This window comes from Aptenodytes patagonicus, chromosome 2 (assembly GCF_965638725.1).
Source record: "Aptenodytes patagonicus chromosome 2, bAptPat1.pri.cur, whole genome shotgun sequence".
NCBI classification, from domain to species: domain Eukaryota; kingdom Metazoa; phylum Chordata; class Aves; order Sphenisciformes; family Spheniscidae; genus Aptenodytes; species Aptenodytes patagonicus.
This window is the reverse complement of record NC_134950.1, coordinates 14,612,852-14,629,581: the sequence shown is the minus strand read 5'-3', so window position 1 is coordinate 14,629,581 and position 16,730 is coordinate 14,612,852. Positions and strand designations below refer to the sequence as shown.

The 16,730-nt window shown below is 44.3% G+C and overlaps 1 protein-coding gene across 1 annotated transcript; it reads left to right on the top strand.

Moving 5' to 3' along the window:
• Positions 1–271: 271 nt before the first annotated feature.
• Positions 272–6,495, top strand: CCN3 (cellular communication network factor 3). Its single transcript, XM_076328946.1, has 4 exons — positions 272–665; positions 1,027–1,278; positions 3,121–3,329; positions 5,322–6,495. Exons 1-4 carry the CDS (start codon positions 272–274, stop codon positions 5,616–5,618), a joined length of 1,152 nt encoding a protein of 383 aa, XP_076185061.1. The 3' UTR covers positions 5,619–6,495.
• The last annotated feature ends 10,235 nt before the right edge of the window (positions 6,496–16,730 follow it).

The following is a 16,730-nucleotide window of genomic DNA, read 5'->3' as shown; positions in this document are numbered from 1 at the left end:
AGAGGGCTCCCGCCTGTGCCGCCCGGAGCCGGGCTGGGCAGGGTCGTGCGGACCCGGCGGGGCTCGGGCAGCGGCTCGGCGCCGCCGGGGCAGGTGACGGGAGGACCCGGGGGAGCGGAGCGCCCGACTCCAGCTCCCCGCCTCCGGCCCGCGCTGCCCTCTGCGGGGGGGGTGGTGGTGGAGGGGGGTCCCCAACGGCCTCTATATAAGCGGCTGCAATGGCTCTGCCGGCAGAGCCGAGCGGCGCGGCGGGGAGGCAGCGGCCGGGACCATGGCGACGGGCGGCGGGCAGGGCCTGCCCGCCCTGCTGCTCCTCCTCCTTCTCCGGCTGTGCGAGGCAAGTGCGGGGCGCCCGGCGGGACCGGCGGGTGGAGGGAGCCGGCGGCCGGGCCGGCCCCGTGACCTGGCCCTCGGGGCCGCTTTGTCCCCGCAGGTGAGCAGCCGGGAACCGGCGTGTCCCCGGCCCTGCGGCGGGCGCTGCCCGGCTGAGCCGCCGCGCTGCGCCCCGGGAGTGCCCGCCGTGCTGGACGGCTGCGCCTGCTGCTTGGTGTGCGCCCGGCAGCGCGGCGAGAGCTGCTCCCCGCTGCTGCCCTGCGACGAGAGCAGCGGCCTTTACTGCGATCGCGGCCCCGAGGACGGCGGCGGGGCCGCCGGCATCTGCATGGGTAGGTGGCGGCGGGCGGGCGGGCCGGCGCCGCCGGGGCTGGGGGGCCGGCACGGCGTCCCCCGCCTGCGGCAGCCCTCCCCGGGGCGGTGGGGAGACCCTCCCCGGGCCAGGGCCCGCCGCCGTGTCCGCTGGGGGGTGTCGCTGTCCCGCTCTTCTCCCGCCTTCCTTCAGGCGAAGCGGCTCTTCCTCAGGACTGCCAGCGCCGCGGCGGGCCGGGGGCTTTCCAGCTGCTGCGGGAGGGGTGTTGAGTGTGGCCCGCTTTGGGACTGGGAGGGACGCCCGCCGCAGTGTTGTGGGTGGCACGGGGAAGGTGCCGAGTGCCCTCTGTCTGAGTGAAATGCATTCACTTTTCTCACTAGTGCTGGAGGGAGACAACTGCGTGTTCGATGGGATGATTTACCGCAACGGGGAGACGTTCCAGCCCAGCTGCAAGTACCAGTGCACCTGCCGAGACGGACAGATCGGCTGTCTGCCCCGGTGTAACCTGGACCTGCTGCTCCCCGGCCCCGACTGTCCTTTCCCCAGAAAAATCGAAGTCCCTGGAGAGTGCTGTGAGAAGTGGATCTGTGACCCTAAAGATGAAGTGATTTTGGGAGGTTTTGCTATGGCTGGTGAGGAAACTAAAACTATCACAGTCATTGTGAGGAGGAGGTGATATGGAATCACTGGAAATATCCATGGGGTTGCCAAATCTAAGACACATTGTGCGGTCATTTTTTTCTGATCTTTTTGCTCATCTAGAGTCACTAGGAAGTATACCAGTGGTTATGAATAAAGGCAGAGCTCGATAGGTAAAAGAAAAGATATTCGGAAGATGAATGTGCATAGCGGTTTTAAAAGGTAGTTAACTTGAGTTAGTTCCCAATTCTGAAAATGCTGTTTATCTGGTACAGGGTAGTTCTGTGAGTGGAATAAAACAGGGGCAAGCTCATAATCCTCCAAACATTCCCCCCCCAAATCAAAGCTGTGGTCTTGCTAGTTGCTCTGCAAGAATATGTTACATCATAAATACTATTCTAACAGCTTAGTCTACAAGAGACTTTTTTTTCCCCCTGAATTCCCCAGCTATTACAAGTGGTCAGCATGGTAGCTAAAATGCCAACAAATTCCTGCCTGTCTGTGCTAAAGCTCTCGTCATTATTGTTGGCATTAAAAGCATTACAAAGTACTTGGAGAAGTAGTGGTTATAAACACAGCGGATCTGAAAAAAAACCATCTCATTCCAAAACGCAGAACTCATAAAGTGCTTTTGTAAATGAAAAAAGCTACATAATATTTTCCCCCTGTTTTCTTACTGAATTATTTCTCCATCCCCTTTAAATTAGACTATTAGTTCAACATGAATAATAAGCTACTTTTACTGAGAGTTGAGGGCACTGCATTCTCTTCCAGTCACTGCTCTTTGTGATCTTAAGCAGTTAGTTATGCTGAAACTCAGCTAATCCATTTGAAAAACAAGTAAGGAAGGATCCAGGAAGAAAAGCTCTAATAACTTTTCAGAGTGCTATGAAGCGTCAGTTGTAAGGCACATAAGGTATAAACTAAAAGCTTGCCACCTTTCTACTATCTTTCCTTTTCTTTGATTTGTCTGACAGTGACAGGCTAATCCATAAAATGCCTGCAGATGGATTATCTGCATTCTTTCTAGCAATGGCCATCCCTCTTGGGAGGCCACCTTTTTTGGAGCTTTACCATGCAAAAGGCAAAAATGCTGTTGTAGAGGAGCTTAACAGCAGGAGCTGTGACTGAAGGCTCAGTCATGTTGCCTCATTCTGTTTACTCCTGTGATAACCGCTGAACCAAACTGTACAGTTAGCAATATTTGCATAATACAGCTTAACATTGCCATGAGGGCAGGATGATGATCAGAGTTGGCGATGCCTTTGACTAGCTGTGATAACTCCTGGAAATTACTTCTTTCCTCCCTCCCCACCATCACCCTGGCTATAATCTGTCAATAATTGATAAGATCGGGTGACTTTATGACTCTCAGAGTAAAGGACTTTGCTTCCATGCTGTCTGTTAGTTTAGATAAATCATTCAGCCTCTCTCAAATCATACCTAATATAAATATTTTTATGAAGTAGCTTTAGAACAGATTTGTGATGTATTTCCATTGGAAAGAGTGAGGAATAAAGAGTTACTGAAGTAGAGTTCTAAACTGGTTAAAAAATTGGCAATAATTCTTCCAGCTGTGGACTTGAGTGAACTGAATCTAAATGGTTTGCTGATTACACTGATACACACCTTTCTGTTATTTTTAGATGTAGGAAGTTGCCATCCAGGGCTCCTAAAAAGGCAGCTTTTAAAATTCCTAAATCCTGCCAAAAGCATGGATTTTGGACCTTTTTTTGTCTCTCATCTTTCTTCCCAGATGTGGTACAGCTCAGTTAGATACTGGGTTTTCACATGACTTTTTCTTGTAATAAAGTTTTGTGAGGTTTTGTCTCCAGCCTACAGACAAGAGGCCACACTTGGGATCGACGTGTCGGATTCAAGTGCCAATTGTATTGAGCAGACAACAGAATGGAGTGCTTGTTCCAAAAGCTGTGGAATGGGCTTTTCCACCCGTGTTACCAACAGAAATCAACAATGTGAGATGGTGAAGCAGACACGGCTTTGCATGATAAGACCTTGTGAAAATGAAGAGCCATCTGATAAGGTATGCTGCAAAGAGTGGCAGGGGAGCAGAGTCTCTTCAGCTGTAATTCCAAGATTGCAACAGAATGGTCTAGAATGCTTCAGATGCAAATGTATGTAAATACACCTTTCAGCATATGTGCAGCAAGCCCAGTGTTTTTGATAAGCATTAGATTTGCTGTGTTTGCTCAGTAGCTTTGTGCTGCACGTCCTGCAGGTGGAGGGAGGTGATTCTGCCACTCTGCTCTGCTCTCCTGAGACCCCACCTGGAGTACTGCACCCAGCTCTGGAGCCCTCAGCATAAGAAAGACACGGACCTGTTGGACCGGGTCCAGAGGAGGGTCACAAAAGTGATCAGAGGGATGGAGCACCTCTCCTAGGAGGAAAGGCTGAGAGGGTTGGGGTTGTTCAGCCTGGAGAAGAGAGGGCTCCAGGGAGACCTTATTGCAGCCTATCAGTACTTCAAGGGGGCTTATAAGAAAGACAGGCTTTTTAGTAGGACATGTAGCAATAGGACAAGGGGTACTGGTTTTAAACTAAAAGAGGGTAGATTCAGACTAGATATAAGGAAGAAATTTTTTACGCTGAGGGTGGTGAAATGCTGGCACAGGTTGCCCAGGGAGGTGGTGGATGCCCCATGCCTGGAAACATCCAAGGTCAGGTTGGAGGGGGCTCTGAGCAACCTGATCTAGTTGAAGATGTCCCTGCTTATTGCAGGGGGGTTGGACTAGATGACCTTTAGAGGTCCCTTCCAACCCAAACTATTCTATGATTCTATGATAATTTGAGCCATCCCAAACAGATCAGATGTATTGCATGTGCAGACTATTTTGACAGCTCATGCAGTCTAACTTCTCCCACAAATGCAATTGTACTACCTGTATGTATACTTCAGAGCTGCTCCAATCATGCAGATGGATATGTCAGATTTCTAGTCTGTGGAGCATCTGGAACTGCAGAGGAATGTGTGAAATCCTGCAAAATCTGCTTGGGTAAATTAAACCTTATCTTAATCCTCATGATGCTTTTTCCGAAAGCAAATGCAACACTGACACTTCAGGTGCAATATATGTGTATGTAAGGGACCTGACTTTTTTGCCGCTTCTATACATTATACAAGTGTTACTGTCAGGGAGAATAACATGTAGCTAGGTAAAAGGACCATCACTTTATGTCATGTTCTGAGTGTTGGAAAGCATTGCTAATGCTTTTGCTGAATACTCTGTGCAGTTTTAAATACTGTGTTTTGAAAAGGATATGAAACATTTGGGAAGAGTTGGGGAGACTGACAAGAATGATCAAAAGATCTAGAAAACATGTTCTGCTAGGGAAAAATTGGTTGAACTGAACTTTTTGTGAATGCAAGAGAACGGAGGTGTGTTCTCATACCTGTGTTCAGATATTGCAGCCTGTTCTGAGTCCATGGGGGATACAACAAGAAATGGTGAGTTTAGACTGCATAAAAATTAAGACATGAGCGAAAACCTTCCAAGCAGTAAGAATAGTGAACTGTTAGGATTGTCTGGGGCAGATGTGGAGTCTCTGTCACTGAAGACTTCCAAGGACAAGTTAGACAACCGTCTGTTAAGAATAACATGGATAAAGCTGATTCTGCCTTGGGTCAGTGACTTTTGAGGTTCATTTTTCCCTTGAATCTAGTCCTGCAACTTGCTTATTTGGCTTCCTGATTCTCTGATGGAACTACACAAGCCTGAGAAGTTTTCCAGTATATTTCCATGATGAAGTTTGGTTTGGCTTGTCTCAGATGACAAGAGTGGGCTTTAATTATTTGTCATTTATTACTGGCCCAATAACACACTGGTATCAAAGGGCAGGTCTTGCAGGAGTTACCTGTAAGTAACTACTGAAGTAGCTGCAGAGTCTTATTGGTGTTGAATGGGCAAAGACAACAAATTCAAGTTTTCAGAGTAGACCTATATCTTTGCATGTCAATTTTTACCTGCTTTCTGTCTTATGCAATGATGTATCTAATGTCTCTTCATATTTCTCTTAGAAAGGGAAGAAATGTATCCGAACAAAGAAGTCCCTGAAAGCTGTTCGTTTTGAATACAAGAACTGCACTAGTGTGCAGACATACAAACCTCGTTACTGTGGCCTCTGCAATGATGGGCGATGCTGTACCCCACACAACACCAAAACGATTCAAGTTGAGTTCCGCTGTCCCCAGGGCAAAGTCCTAAAAAAGCCAATGATGTTGATCAACACCTGTGTCTGTCATAATAACTGTCCTCAGAGTAACAATGCTTTCTTCCAGCCCTTAGATCCGACGTCTAGTGAAGCAAAAATATGAAAAGCGTAAATTAGGTAGTGCAAAAGGTATCAATAGTTTATACAAAACTTGACCCACAATCAGGTGAATGTAACAATTGCATATGTAAAATATCTAAGATGTTTTTCAAAACAGTCTAGGTGCTTTCTTTTTTCCTGTAGTTTGTTAAATACCTCATTTTACATTTTCCCCCTCCAAATGTCTTCTATTCACTTGAAGGAAATTTTGTACCTTGGACAGAGCCTGCTTTTTTTCTTGACAGAGTCATAAAGATTACAAAGTGAACAGCTAGTCTTTCTCCTTGAGTTAAGGGGATCATGCCGCAAGCTGCAGTAGCTGTAAGACTGGGCTCTTTAAGAGTAAATGGATTCCTTGGGGAATGCATGATACCGTATCACATAAGCTTCCAAGTTCTTAACTTCACTTTGCATAATGCATATAAACACTTAAGCAGCAGTGTTCTTTTTCCATTCTAATGAAACTCTGTTTCTGATGACAGTAAAAATCTTACTGATGAAAGCATTGCATTCTTGTGTCTTATAAAATACCTTCTATCTGTACCTCCAACTTTCTCTGAGGATTAAGTTTGCGCATAGCCCCTGAAATGACATAGCTAAGATCTCTTATCCTGAAGCATAGCAGATTGATAGCTGACAGCAATTAAATTCCTCTTTGGTAACTTCACTAGCAATCTAATCCAAAACCCACTGAAGTCAGCGTCTTAGGAGAACTTGGTTCTAACCAATGTGTGTCTGTACATACAACTATTTGGATGCAAAAACAAAATTTCTGTACATTCTTCTAAAATACTAACTGTATCATATGGTGCTTCATTTCTTAGAAAGGTGTATATGTAAATAGAAACTGTATATATTGTAATATAACTTTACTAAGTAAATAAACTTTTATGTGATTCAAAGTATTTTTTCCTAAAGTTGTTTTTCTTAAAATACCGACTTTTAACAGCTAAAAGTGATGGGAAGAAAAAGGGTCTGCAGGCTCCTAAAATCCAAAGACCCTATCTTGTGATGTTCTTAGTGTACCTCATCCTAATCGCTGCCCTAACAGGTATGCAGTGTCTTGGTGCAGGAAAGGATGAATAATAATTTGTGAGGCACACATTAGAAGGGAGGTTTCTTTCAGAGTAAGTTAGCCTGGGAGGTAGGATGATGTAAATAAAGTTAGGTTTGTGCCCTGAAACATTGTGGTGGTGGGGAAAAATAATGATGTGATTTGGACTTTGGGTTTGGGTCTGAAGTACTAACGAAGTATTTAATTGCATCTTGCAGCATTTCTGCCTCATAAAAGCTGCCTGTGACCCTGCTTGTGCTAGATATTTTATGGCAATATCCCCAAGGAACATAGAGCCTGAGGGTGGGTTTCACATATGTTAAATCATGTATGTAACAGGATTGTGCAAACAGGTCGTAAGTACAATTGTGCAAACGTTTAGCTACCTAAACTGTGGGCCCAAGCTTAGCTCAGTGTCTGTCTCTCTCTGTTAGAGATACCAGAGTAGTACTTACGCCACAACCGTTCTATAACCATGTGGTAGGAAATGTCTCTCTCTTGAGAAAAAAAGGCAGAAGGCCAAATCTCAGCATAGTTGGCCTAGCGTCCTCCTTCTCTGGAGGAGCTAGCAACCTCCAGTTTGGTAATTCCTGAGATACACGCAGGGTGGAATTCAGCTCTAGGTTAAGTCTCCTAAATTTCGTGTCTACATGTAGACATCTAAATGCCTGTTTTAGCCAATGAAGGCTAAAGTAAAGTTAACTGTGAGCAAGCATCAACAGCTGAAGGTTTTTAGTAACTTTTAAGTTATCCTTGAAAGTATGAGGCCCTGGTGCTAAAACCCGTACTGATTCAGTCAAGGTTAGATGATAGGTCTTGGGTCCTCACCTGGACTCTTTCATGGCTTTCCCCACTAACTGTGCCAATGATAAATTTCTTTGTAGTCACTGCTATTGTATTAACACATCCCTGCCTGCTTTATGCTGTGCAAACAGCTGGAATAAGACTAGTCTTGTCCCTCATCAGGCACGTGCTCATGCATACATGCACACTCCCTGCCCTTGCACTGGTTAATTCCTAATCATAGAATCACAGAATAGTTTGGGTTGGAAGGGACCTCTAAAAGTCATCTAGTCCAACCCCCCTGCCGTGGGCAGGGACATCTTCAACTAGATCAGGTTGCTCAGAGCCCCCTCCAACCTGACCTTGAATGTTTCCAGGGATGGGGCATCCACCACCTCTCTGGGCAACCTGGGCCAGTGTTTCACCACCCTCAGCGTAAACAATTTCTTCCTTATATCTGGCCTATATCTACCCTCTTTTAGTTTAAAGCCATTCCCCCTTGTCCTGTCGCAACAGGCCCTTCTAAAAAGTTTGCCGCCATCTTTTCTAGAAGTCCCCTTTAAGTACTGATAGGCTGCAATAAGGTCTCCCCCCACTCTCTCTTCTCCAGGCTGAACAACCCCAACTCTCTCAGCCTTTCCTCCTAGGAAGGGTGATCCATCCCTCTGACCATTCTCATGGCCCTCCTCTGGACCTGCTCCAACAGGTCTCTCTAATGCAGAGAGTTGGTAAAGTTTTTCCTGGTTTTGCACCCCAGCAATGTAATGTGCTAGGAAATGCTGAGTGCTGGAGAGCAAGAGGCCAGGACTTGTCTAGGTGGCTGAGGAGTGGTTAAGGAGCCCGTTACAATCTAGGAGAGAGGGAAGAAGGGTTATTTAAAACTACTTTCACCCCACATCTCTGTCTGCACCCACTGAGAATCAGGCTGGTTTGTGCAATGCTTTTCTAATGCAAGGCAAGCTATCGAGCGTTTCTCAGGATCATCTTGCAAATTTGTCCTGGTTTCGGCAGGGATAGAGTTAATTTCCTTCCTAGTAGCTGGTACAGTGCTGTGTTTTGGATTTAGGGTGAGAACAATGTTGATAACACACCGATGTTTTAGTTGTTGCTAGGTAGTGTTTACACTAGTCAAGGACTTTTCAGCTTCCCATGCTCTACTGACTGAGAAGGCTGGAGGTGCACAAGAAGCTGGGAGGGGGCACAGCCAGGACAGCTGACCCAAACTGGCCAAAGGGATATTCCATACCATGTGACGTCATGCTCAGCATATAAAGCTGGGGGAAGAAGAAGGAAGGGGGGAACGTGTGGAGTGATGGCGTTTGTCTTCCCAAGTAACCGTTACGCGTGATGGAGCCCTGCTTTCCTGGGGATGGCTGAACACCTGCCTGCCCATGGGAAGTAGTGAATGAATTCCTTGTTTTGCTTTGCTTGCGTGTGTGGCTTTTGCTTTACCTATTAAACTGCCTTTATCTCAACCCATGAGTTTTCTCACTTTTACCCTTCCAATTCTCTCCCCCATCCCACCGGGGGGGAGTGAGCGAGCGGCTGCGTGGTGCTTAGTTGCCGGCTGAGGTTAAACCACGACAAAATTACATGCATCTTGATTTGCAAGAGACGCATCAACTACCAAGCAATGCAGCATTTGACTGTCTGGACAAATTTAAACAGTCTTTGGATTAATAAAACCCAGTTAATCCTGAGCCAGGTGTAATTAGAGAGGAATGCAGTCAACCACTGATTCCCTAAGAAGCAAAATGGTTCACTCAATCACTTTATTTTGACAGTTCGTCTACTCCTCTCACACCCAAAGTCATTTATACTTGTGCATCAGCTTATCATTGTTGCATTGCTTCTCCTTTATCCCTCTGCTTTCCCTTCATGTTATCTGGATTTTCACATAATTCCTCATGTTTTCCTTTTATTGGATCTTACGAGCAAAGCACAGGCACCAGGGGAAAGCTCTTCAATAGGTAGCTTCCCTTTTGCAGGCAAGTTGAAGTGCTTATTTGGGATATGAACCCACAACCCCTTGTACATTAAGATCATCCACTACTCTTAAGTTTGTGGTTTTTTCCCCTCCAAAAACAGAGGTTTAATTTCCAATATTTTCAAAGAGACATAACCCAGCTTCCTGCCGAGGCACTTCTTGTGGCTCGTCCATCACTTCCTTTGGAAAGAGGACTATGTGCACTATGGCATATGAGTTCAATTCTAACTCGAGTAACTCCTTTTGTCTATAGACATTTCCCCAGCACTTTAAACTATGGTCTCCACTTCAGTACATCCAGTGCCAAAATGCCCCCAATAACCTTCCTTAGAGCTGCTCTGCGTGATCTCCATGTCTTCAACCCACTTTGAGAAAAGGGAGTTGCATTGTTATGAGCACTACAACCTTCACGAAAGAAAAGTGTTACAGTGTTCAAATCTTTACTAGCTATTTTTATTAACACCAGAACTATTGCAATCTCAATGTCTTCTTACAATGCTGTAGCATTTCAGCAGGAAAAATATCTTTTGGAAAGGAACACAAATGTTTCCTCTGAAAAAAAAGGAGCCAAAGTTCTCCACTGTCTTTTAGACTATATACATAATTCCACTTCAGTGGCTATTTTTTACCTCAACTCAGTTGATACAGCTTTTCATCTGGTATAAGTTTTGTTATATTCATTTAGATTTGTTTTACTTTAATATGGACAATTACTAGCTTAGGCTTTGGGCCAATTTCAGTGTGCTCCTGCAAAAGGTCATGACACCGATTTAATTAAAACGCAGCAGTGGTGCGTCAAACCTGTGACATTTGTATAAGTAAACTCCAATGATAAAATCCTGAACTTTCCTGTTTTAGGGCTGTGATTTTCCCAAACAAACAAAGATAAATTATTCAGATTGAGCAAAATTAAATTATTCAAATGTCAGCAACTCATTTTCATATCTCCCAGGATTCCCATCTGAGCATTTCAGGGAATATCACTTGACATTCAATGTATGGGTCCATACAGCGATATGTACTGAGCATGATATGTTGGTGGAACAAGCACAACATATGCTGGTTGACTTGTTCATCCCATACTCTCTGAACAAATTTACCTTTCCTTCACTAGTACCAGTCAAGGACTGTCCCAAAAATAAGCTGGTTAGAAACCTTTTTAAAATTTATTTATTCATTTAATTTAACAGCTTTTGGTGTTAGCAACTGGTAGGCTAAGTGCACCTTCAGTAAGTGATGTTGATGATAGCCAGTGTTACCCCCTACAGCACATATACCCAGTAGAGATATCTGTAGCTACTTCCAGGACTGTTTCATCTCTAGGAATTCATTAAAGCAACATGCTTCTTGGATTTAATCTGCTTTGAATTTGTCTAATGCAGCAGTCAAAGATATATTGCAAATATATCTTTTTTTTTGCCTTCACTGAGTATGTAAGGAGACCAGCTGTCAGCCTCCTCAACTGATGCCTGACACTAGAGTGAAAACCTCACAGTGAGTAAAATGATACAATTTATTTCAGTAAGATCATGGTTCACCCTTTCTGTTTTCCAGCATAATTCCAGGACTATTACAATAAAAACTTCAGGAAAAATAGAATTTCGCTATAATTTGTCTTCACTCTATTTTTATTAATTTATAGGTGTGTGGGGAGATGGATGGGAAGAAATTTAGTTACTCTTTCTAGTCCTAGTATTTATATCTTATGATAAATCTGAACTTCATGAAACAGGATTGTATTTCTTCCCTCTGACAACTTACTACATTGGAATTTATTTAAGCGATAATAAAATAATTATTTTGTACCAAAGCTTTCTGTATTAACTCTTGTTTCAAAAAGCCGTTCTAGTTATGTCTACCATGCTAAATTTTGTAATATGAGCTGTCTAGTGCAGGCATGAAATTTAGTGTGACCTGAGGGAAAATCCTGCTCTGATTTTCCCAGTACCAATCCCAATTTATGCATTACACAGGTATGAACACCTGTTCTATGACCAGAGATATTACGCTGATATCAGTCAAGAGACCTACCATGCAGCTGTGAGAGGAACAGTTTACTTGCAAATATCTAGTAAATATGTTTTATATTTGTTTAAATCCCTTCAGTTAACACTGTTATTCCCACAAATGTGTAAAGTTAGAGCTAACAGCCTGTTTCTTTACGATTGAGCACGTCTTCAAAATCTCATGTTCTCTCCATGGACTGTAGAGGGAGCCCAGAAGATTGCCTGCCAGTGAGCTTGCTGGAATAACATGAAATTAATTTCACACTAAGCCTGTCCACTCAGAGAAACAGTAGGGAATAGCCATTGCTGATCAATTGGTTTAATTGACCGATTTGTAGATTAGCAAGGAAAAAATACTTATTTATATCCCAAGATGTAGGTTTATCTGCCCTGGACATGCAAATGATCACATTAAAATAATGAAGAAAAGTGCCCCACTGACCTAAAATGCTTCAGTGTTCATGGATGTTAACCTGGTTGTTGTTATTCTCAATGTTAGAATAAAATACTGCCCCCAAAATACTGCATTTCAGTTCATACAGGGAGACTTGTATCTCTGGTCTCCTAGGTTGTCTCTCCTCTTTAGCCTCTCATTCTATCAGTGTGTGCTGAGTCTGTTTTCCACCCTCCTCCGTATTTTTTCCATGCTTTCCTCCACAAAACGCTCTTTTTATCCCAGTTCTCAAAGCCCACTCATTATTCACTTCTACAGTGCCCTCAAGTGGTACATTAAACATGTACAGCCCATTGCCAGAGGCCTTCCCCGTGCACCCCATACACCCCTTGCATCCTGCCTTCTCCCTTTCTCCATGAGTCTTGCAGCCCTCAGGGTACGTTATGTCCATTGTGGTTGCAAAAACATTTGCTTGGAGCTAATCAGACCTTTCTGAGGCATATCAGATTTAATTTTGCTGACGGCAAAGGATAAAGGATATTTTAAAGGATATAATAAAGGATATTCTTAAGAGGAAAATATGTATTAAGGGGGGGAGATTTGCTCTCCTGCACCACTGGGTCTGGCTCATTAGAAACCCAGGCTCAGCACCTCATATTGCCTGATTCAGAGAAATTCAGAAAGAAAGAATCTATCCATTAGGCCAAACAGAGACTTGAGCCTGCACATAACCCAGGACTGTACTCTGACAATCAGGACAGAAAAATAAGAAAAAATCCTCCTGTGGGAGGATTGTTAGTTTGGATTGTTTTGCCTTTTTTCCTCCTCTGTTTTTAATAAAAGAATTGCACTTCAATAGAAAGCTGTTTTTCATACAAAAGAACCAAGTCCCAGAAATTCTTGCATAGATTGAGGCAGAATTAAATCCTGTGAACTGCCTTGCTTAGAAGGAAGATGAAAGAGCCCATCACTTGAGGCCAGAATTACAAGCAGCATTCCACTCCAAAATTACTATAAAAGATCGGTTTCAGTGGGATGGCCCAGTTCTCCTCCAAACTATGGAGAAGGGGGACACCTGGTGGCTACAGGCCATTTTGTCTTGTCAATGATGATAAACTTTCTTTGGGCCTGCTCCCGAAAGTAGGGATGCATCCAGAAGGATGAGGCCAACTGATGTTACTTATGACAACTGTCACTGGTTATGGGGACATTAACAGCGAGAGAAGACAGAAGCCTGGATAGCTGTCCGATTTTTAAATGTATCCAAATTGTTATTAGCATTATGGCAGGCCCCAGCCCCATCGGGGACCTTGTTTTCCTGGTGTAGATAGTGTAGAAGAAAGTTTCTCATCCCAGACACCTTCCAGTTAAGTGGGAAAGACACAAAGGATGAAGGGAAGGAGAGGCCCTTTTCTCTGCTTAGTACACAAGGCACTAAAAGCTCAGAATATATGAGCAGCTTCCTCCCCACTACACACAATTTGTGGTAAAACCAGGAAATGAGCCCATTTCTTTTAAGTCACCATCTACAGCCTTAACCAGAAAGGCTGTCCTCCTCTTCTTAGCTTTACCCTTTCAAGTCCATCCTGCACTTCAGAGGATCATGTTGCAGGGGAAATGAAGCAATATGCTTTCTTTGTAGAGAACCGGAGGGCTCTCAGGCACCACGTAAGAACTTTACAGACTAGAAGGACAATGAGCTCAGGGAAAATGATGGTCTTGGGAATGGTGACTGTTCGCTCCATCATGAAGAGGCTGCTCTCTGTGTATGATACAGATGCACTTAAGAGAGTCTTACTTCATTTGATTGCAAACCAGCATGTTTTGGGTTACACATTGCCTGGTGGAATATGGCTTTGCATCTCTCTTCCTTGGGATGCTTGTGGAGGAAATACTCATCTCTCATTTGCACTGACCATTAGTCAACGTGGTTGCTGAATCTTTCCTCTTCCAAGCTGTAGTGCATATTTTAGCTCCCATATCAGTGTGGAAAAACCACAAAGCCTAGGGATCAGTATTTGCAGGCCATGTACAGCAGCAGAAACATGACTCCGGAGAGAGACAAGGAAGACCAGGAGCCCCAGGGCTCGGGAGTGAGTCCCTGCCCTGCTTCCCAGGCAGAAGAGAGAAGTTTCTGCTGCAACCTTCAGGCCTGCCTGAAGTGGGAGGGGAGAGGGAAGGGCAGGAGCATAGTTTTGAGAGATAGAAAAAGCCTCAAGCCAGTTGCAGCTGTTACACCAAGTTCTTTGAGGTATCTATCTGTGCTCTTTTGTTTAAGCTGACTTGGGCTTTTGGTTCCTGGAAAGAGCTGATATGTTCTTGCCATAATTCACATTTGTTCAGCATTTTAAAGCCACCCTCCCACCCCCAAAAAAGAATCTGTTAAAATGCAAGTGCTGAGCTTTACCCCGCTTTTCAATATTTCCATGAAAACAGGTTTTTCAGATTTACCACGAGGGGGAGGCAGCTGAAAAATTATCAGACACCCATGCTTAGAACTTTTTTTTTTGTGAAAAACACATCTGCAATCTGTCTTCAGGCTTAGAGAAAATATTAACCTTTTCATGGCTGTTATCAATTCATATCCTTTTAAGTAAGGTTTATTTTTTTTAATCTTATTAATTGCAGTTAGATTAAAATTCAGCATTTCCCAGAGAAAGGAAATCTGCTAATGGAAACAATGCTCTTGCTTCTATATATAGAGTGAAATAATAGAAATAATAGTTTCTCCAGAATTTAAGTCAACCAGCAAACGCATGCTGCATGTTTCATATGAAGTAGATCAAAGAAAAAAATTTTTCTAAATTTCAGGTGTGTTATACTACACACTGAATCAAAAAATACATACTTGTATTAAAAAAGCATCTGTTTTCTCTTTCTAATAGAATATTCTACACACTCCAAATCTGTTCCCTAACCTAATTAATTTGCTGTGTATCTGAAACAGAATTTTTAAGGACATAACTACCAAAACATGAAAAGTCTTAGAGCGATAACTAAGGTCACCAAAAACCTTCCACTGCCCACAGCACCAGCAGACAAGGCAGAGAAGAAAGCCAGATGAGGCAGAGAGAGGTCAACTCCCTTCCCCGTGGTCTCCAGCAGATCACTGGCAGATCCAAAAATATGAAGTGCTAACAAGGTATCTATCTCTTGGATGACTTTTCTTTTTTAAGTGATGAAAATAAAAGGAGGTTTCTCTCTCAGTCTCTCTCTCTGATGACTGTACTTCAACAAGCCAGGGAGCATTCAAAGTCCAAGGTCAATGTGAGTGTAGAGCTATGAAAAGCAGCTGGGGAACCCTTTGGGAACACTAATTAGGAGCGTATGAGAAATGGTCTTCTCCCCTGTGTGAGACACCAGTCTATCAAAGATTGGCATTCAATAGCAAGCCTGCAGAATAGGCCACCTTTGAAAGCTATAATGAATAACCTCGAAAGAAACCCTTATAAAATCTTAAACATGCGCAAGATACTAGCCAAGGGCTTAATAAAATACACAAGCCCCACACGCAAAAAAACAGACAAAACAAACACAAACCTATGGCAACTCCAAACATAACAAGATGGACCTCATAAGGAGGAATTAACAGTAAATCTCTCAATAACTTGCCTTTCGTGGCCAGAGGTCTGCTATCTCCCCAGGGTACAGAGCACAGAGAAACCAAATTAAACTGTGGTTATCTGATGGCTCTGGTGAGATTCACTTCGTCCCACGTCAGAGTTCAGTGGGTAGCTAAAGCCCAGGACAGGGAGTCAGAAAGTCTGCGTTCGGTTCCCAGCTCTGCCACAGGCTTGATGTGTAGCACTGGTCTACTTATTCAGCCTTTGTTTGCCTCAGTTTCCACAGTGTAAAAAGTCAGGGATTGCAACAGTGCTGCAGCACAGGACGATGCTGCAGGGCTGCTCGCACAGCCGCCAGGTCAAGGGGGGTAACCACTGTCAAAAGTGCTAGTTTCTAGATGTTCACCATCACATATTTTTGAGTTCCTAGGATTCCTGGCAGGGAAGGACGGCTTTCACACCAGCCTCGCTCTATGGACAGTGGATTAAGTGATTGCTGGAAGATGTGGCACTTCTTACTTGCAGGAGGTTGGTGTGCCTGCACGCTGAGCAGCGTGGTGAGGGGAGACCGCACAATGGCACCCTGTCCCGGGAGCCCGAGGCCGCGTTGCACAGCATGGCACTAACAGGGTTGGACGAGGGGCTGTGCTCCCTCAGTAGCCCCCTGAGCTGCCTGACTGTGTTTTCCACATATTAGTGACCATGAGTTGCTCAAGCCACAGCTGTAGGAGCAGCCTGCTGAGCCGCAGAGAACCAGGACAGTAACATATGGCAGCTACGATGGGGAACAACTGTGTAACCTTTATAATATGTCACCACTGAAAAGGTATCTTCACCCCTTGCGGTTATGTGACACGGTCCGCAGCAAAGCCAACCCCAGACAATGAGCATTTTATGCCCCCTGTGACCTGTGCAGTTTACAGATGGTGTCTCATGGCCTGGGGTAAACTCAATTTCATAGAAAAAAAATCTTGGAAGAAATTCTCAAACCCTAGTGCAGATCTATAATGTCACTTGGCAAGGTCTCATCCCATTAGGCACAGTTGTTTCCCATATTACCACAAAATGAAAATCCTGCATCCAGCCCGATTTCTGATGGAGGTATACATAAACACACAGAGAGGAATTTGCAGGAAGCCTGTGGGGAAAAGCAGGCTGCCGCCAAGGGCAAAGGGCACGCAGATGGCATGTAGGAACATGGGACAACAGTGAGCTAGATCCTGGCACAATACTGGGACTTCGCCTGATTGAACTTCACTTCAAATCACATGGAGAAAAGTCAACAGAGCCTCTCCAATGGACAGGAGATCAGGCAATCAGCCTGCAAAA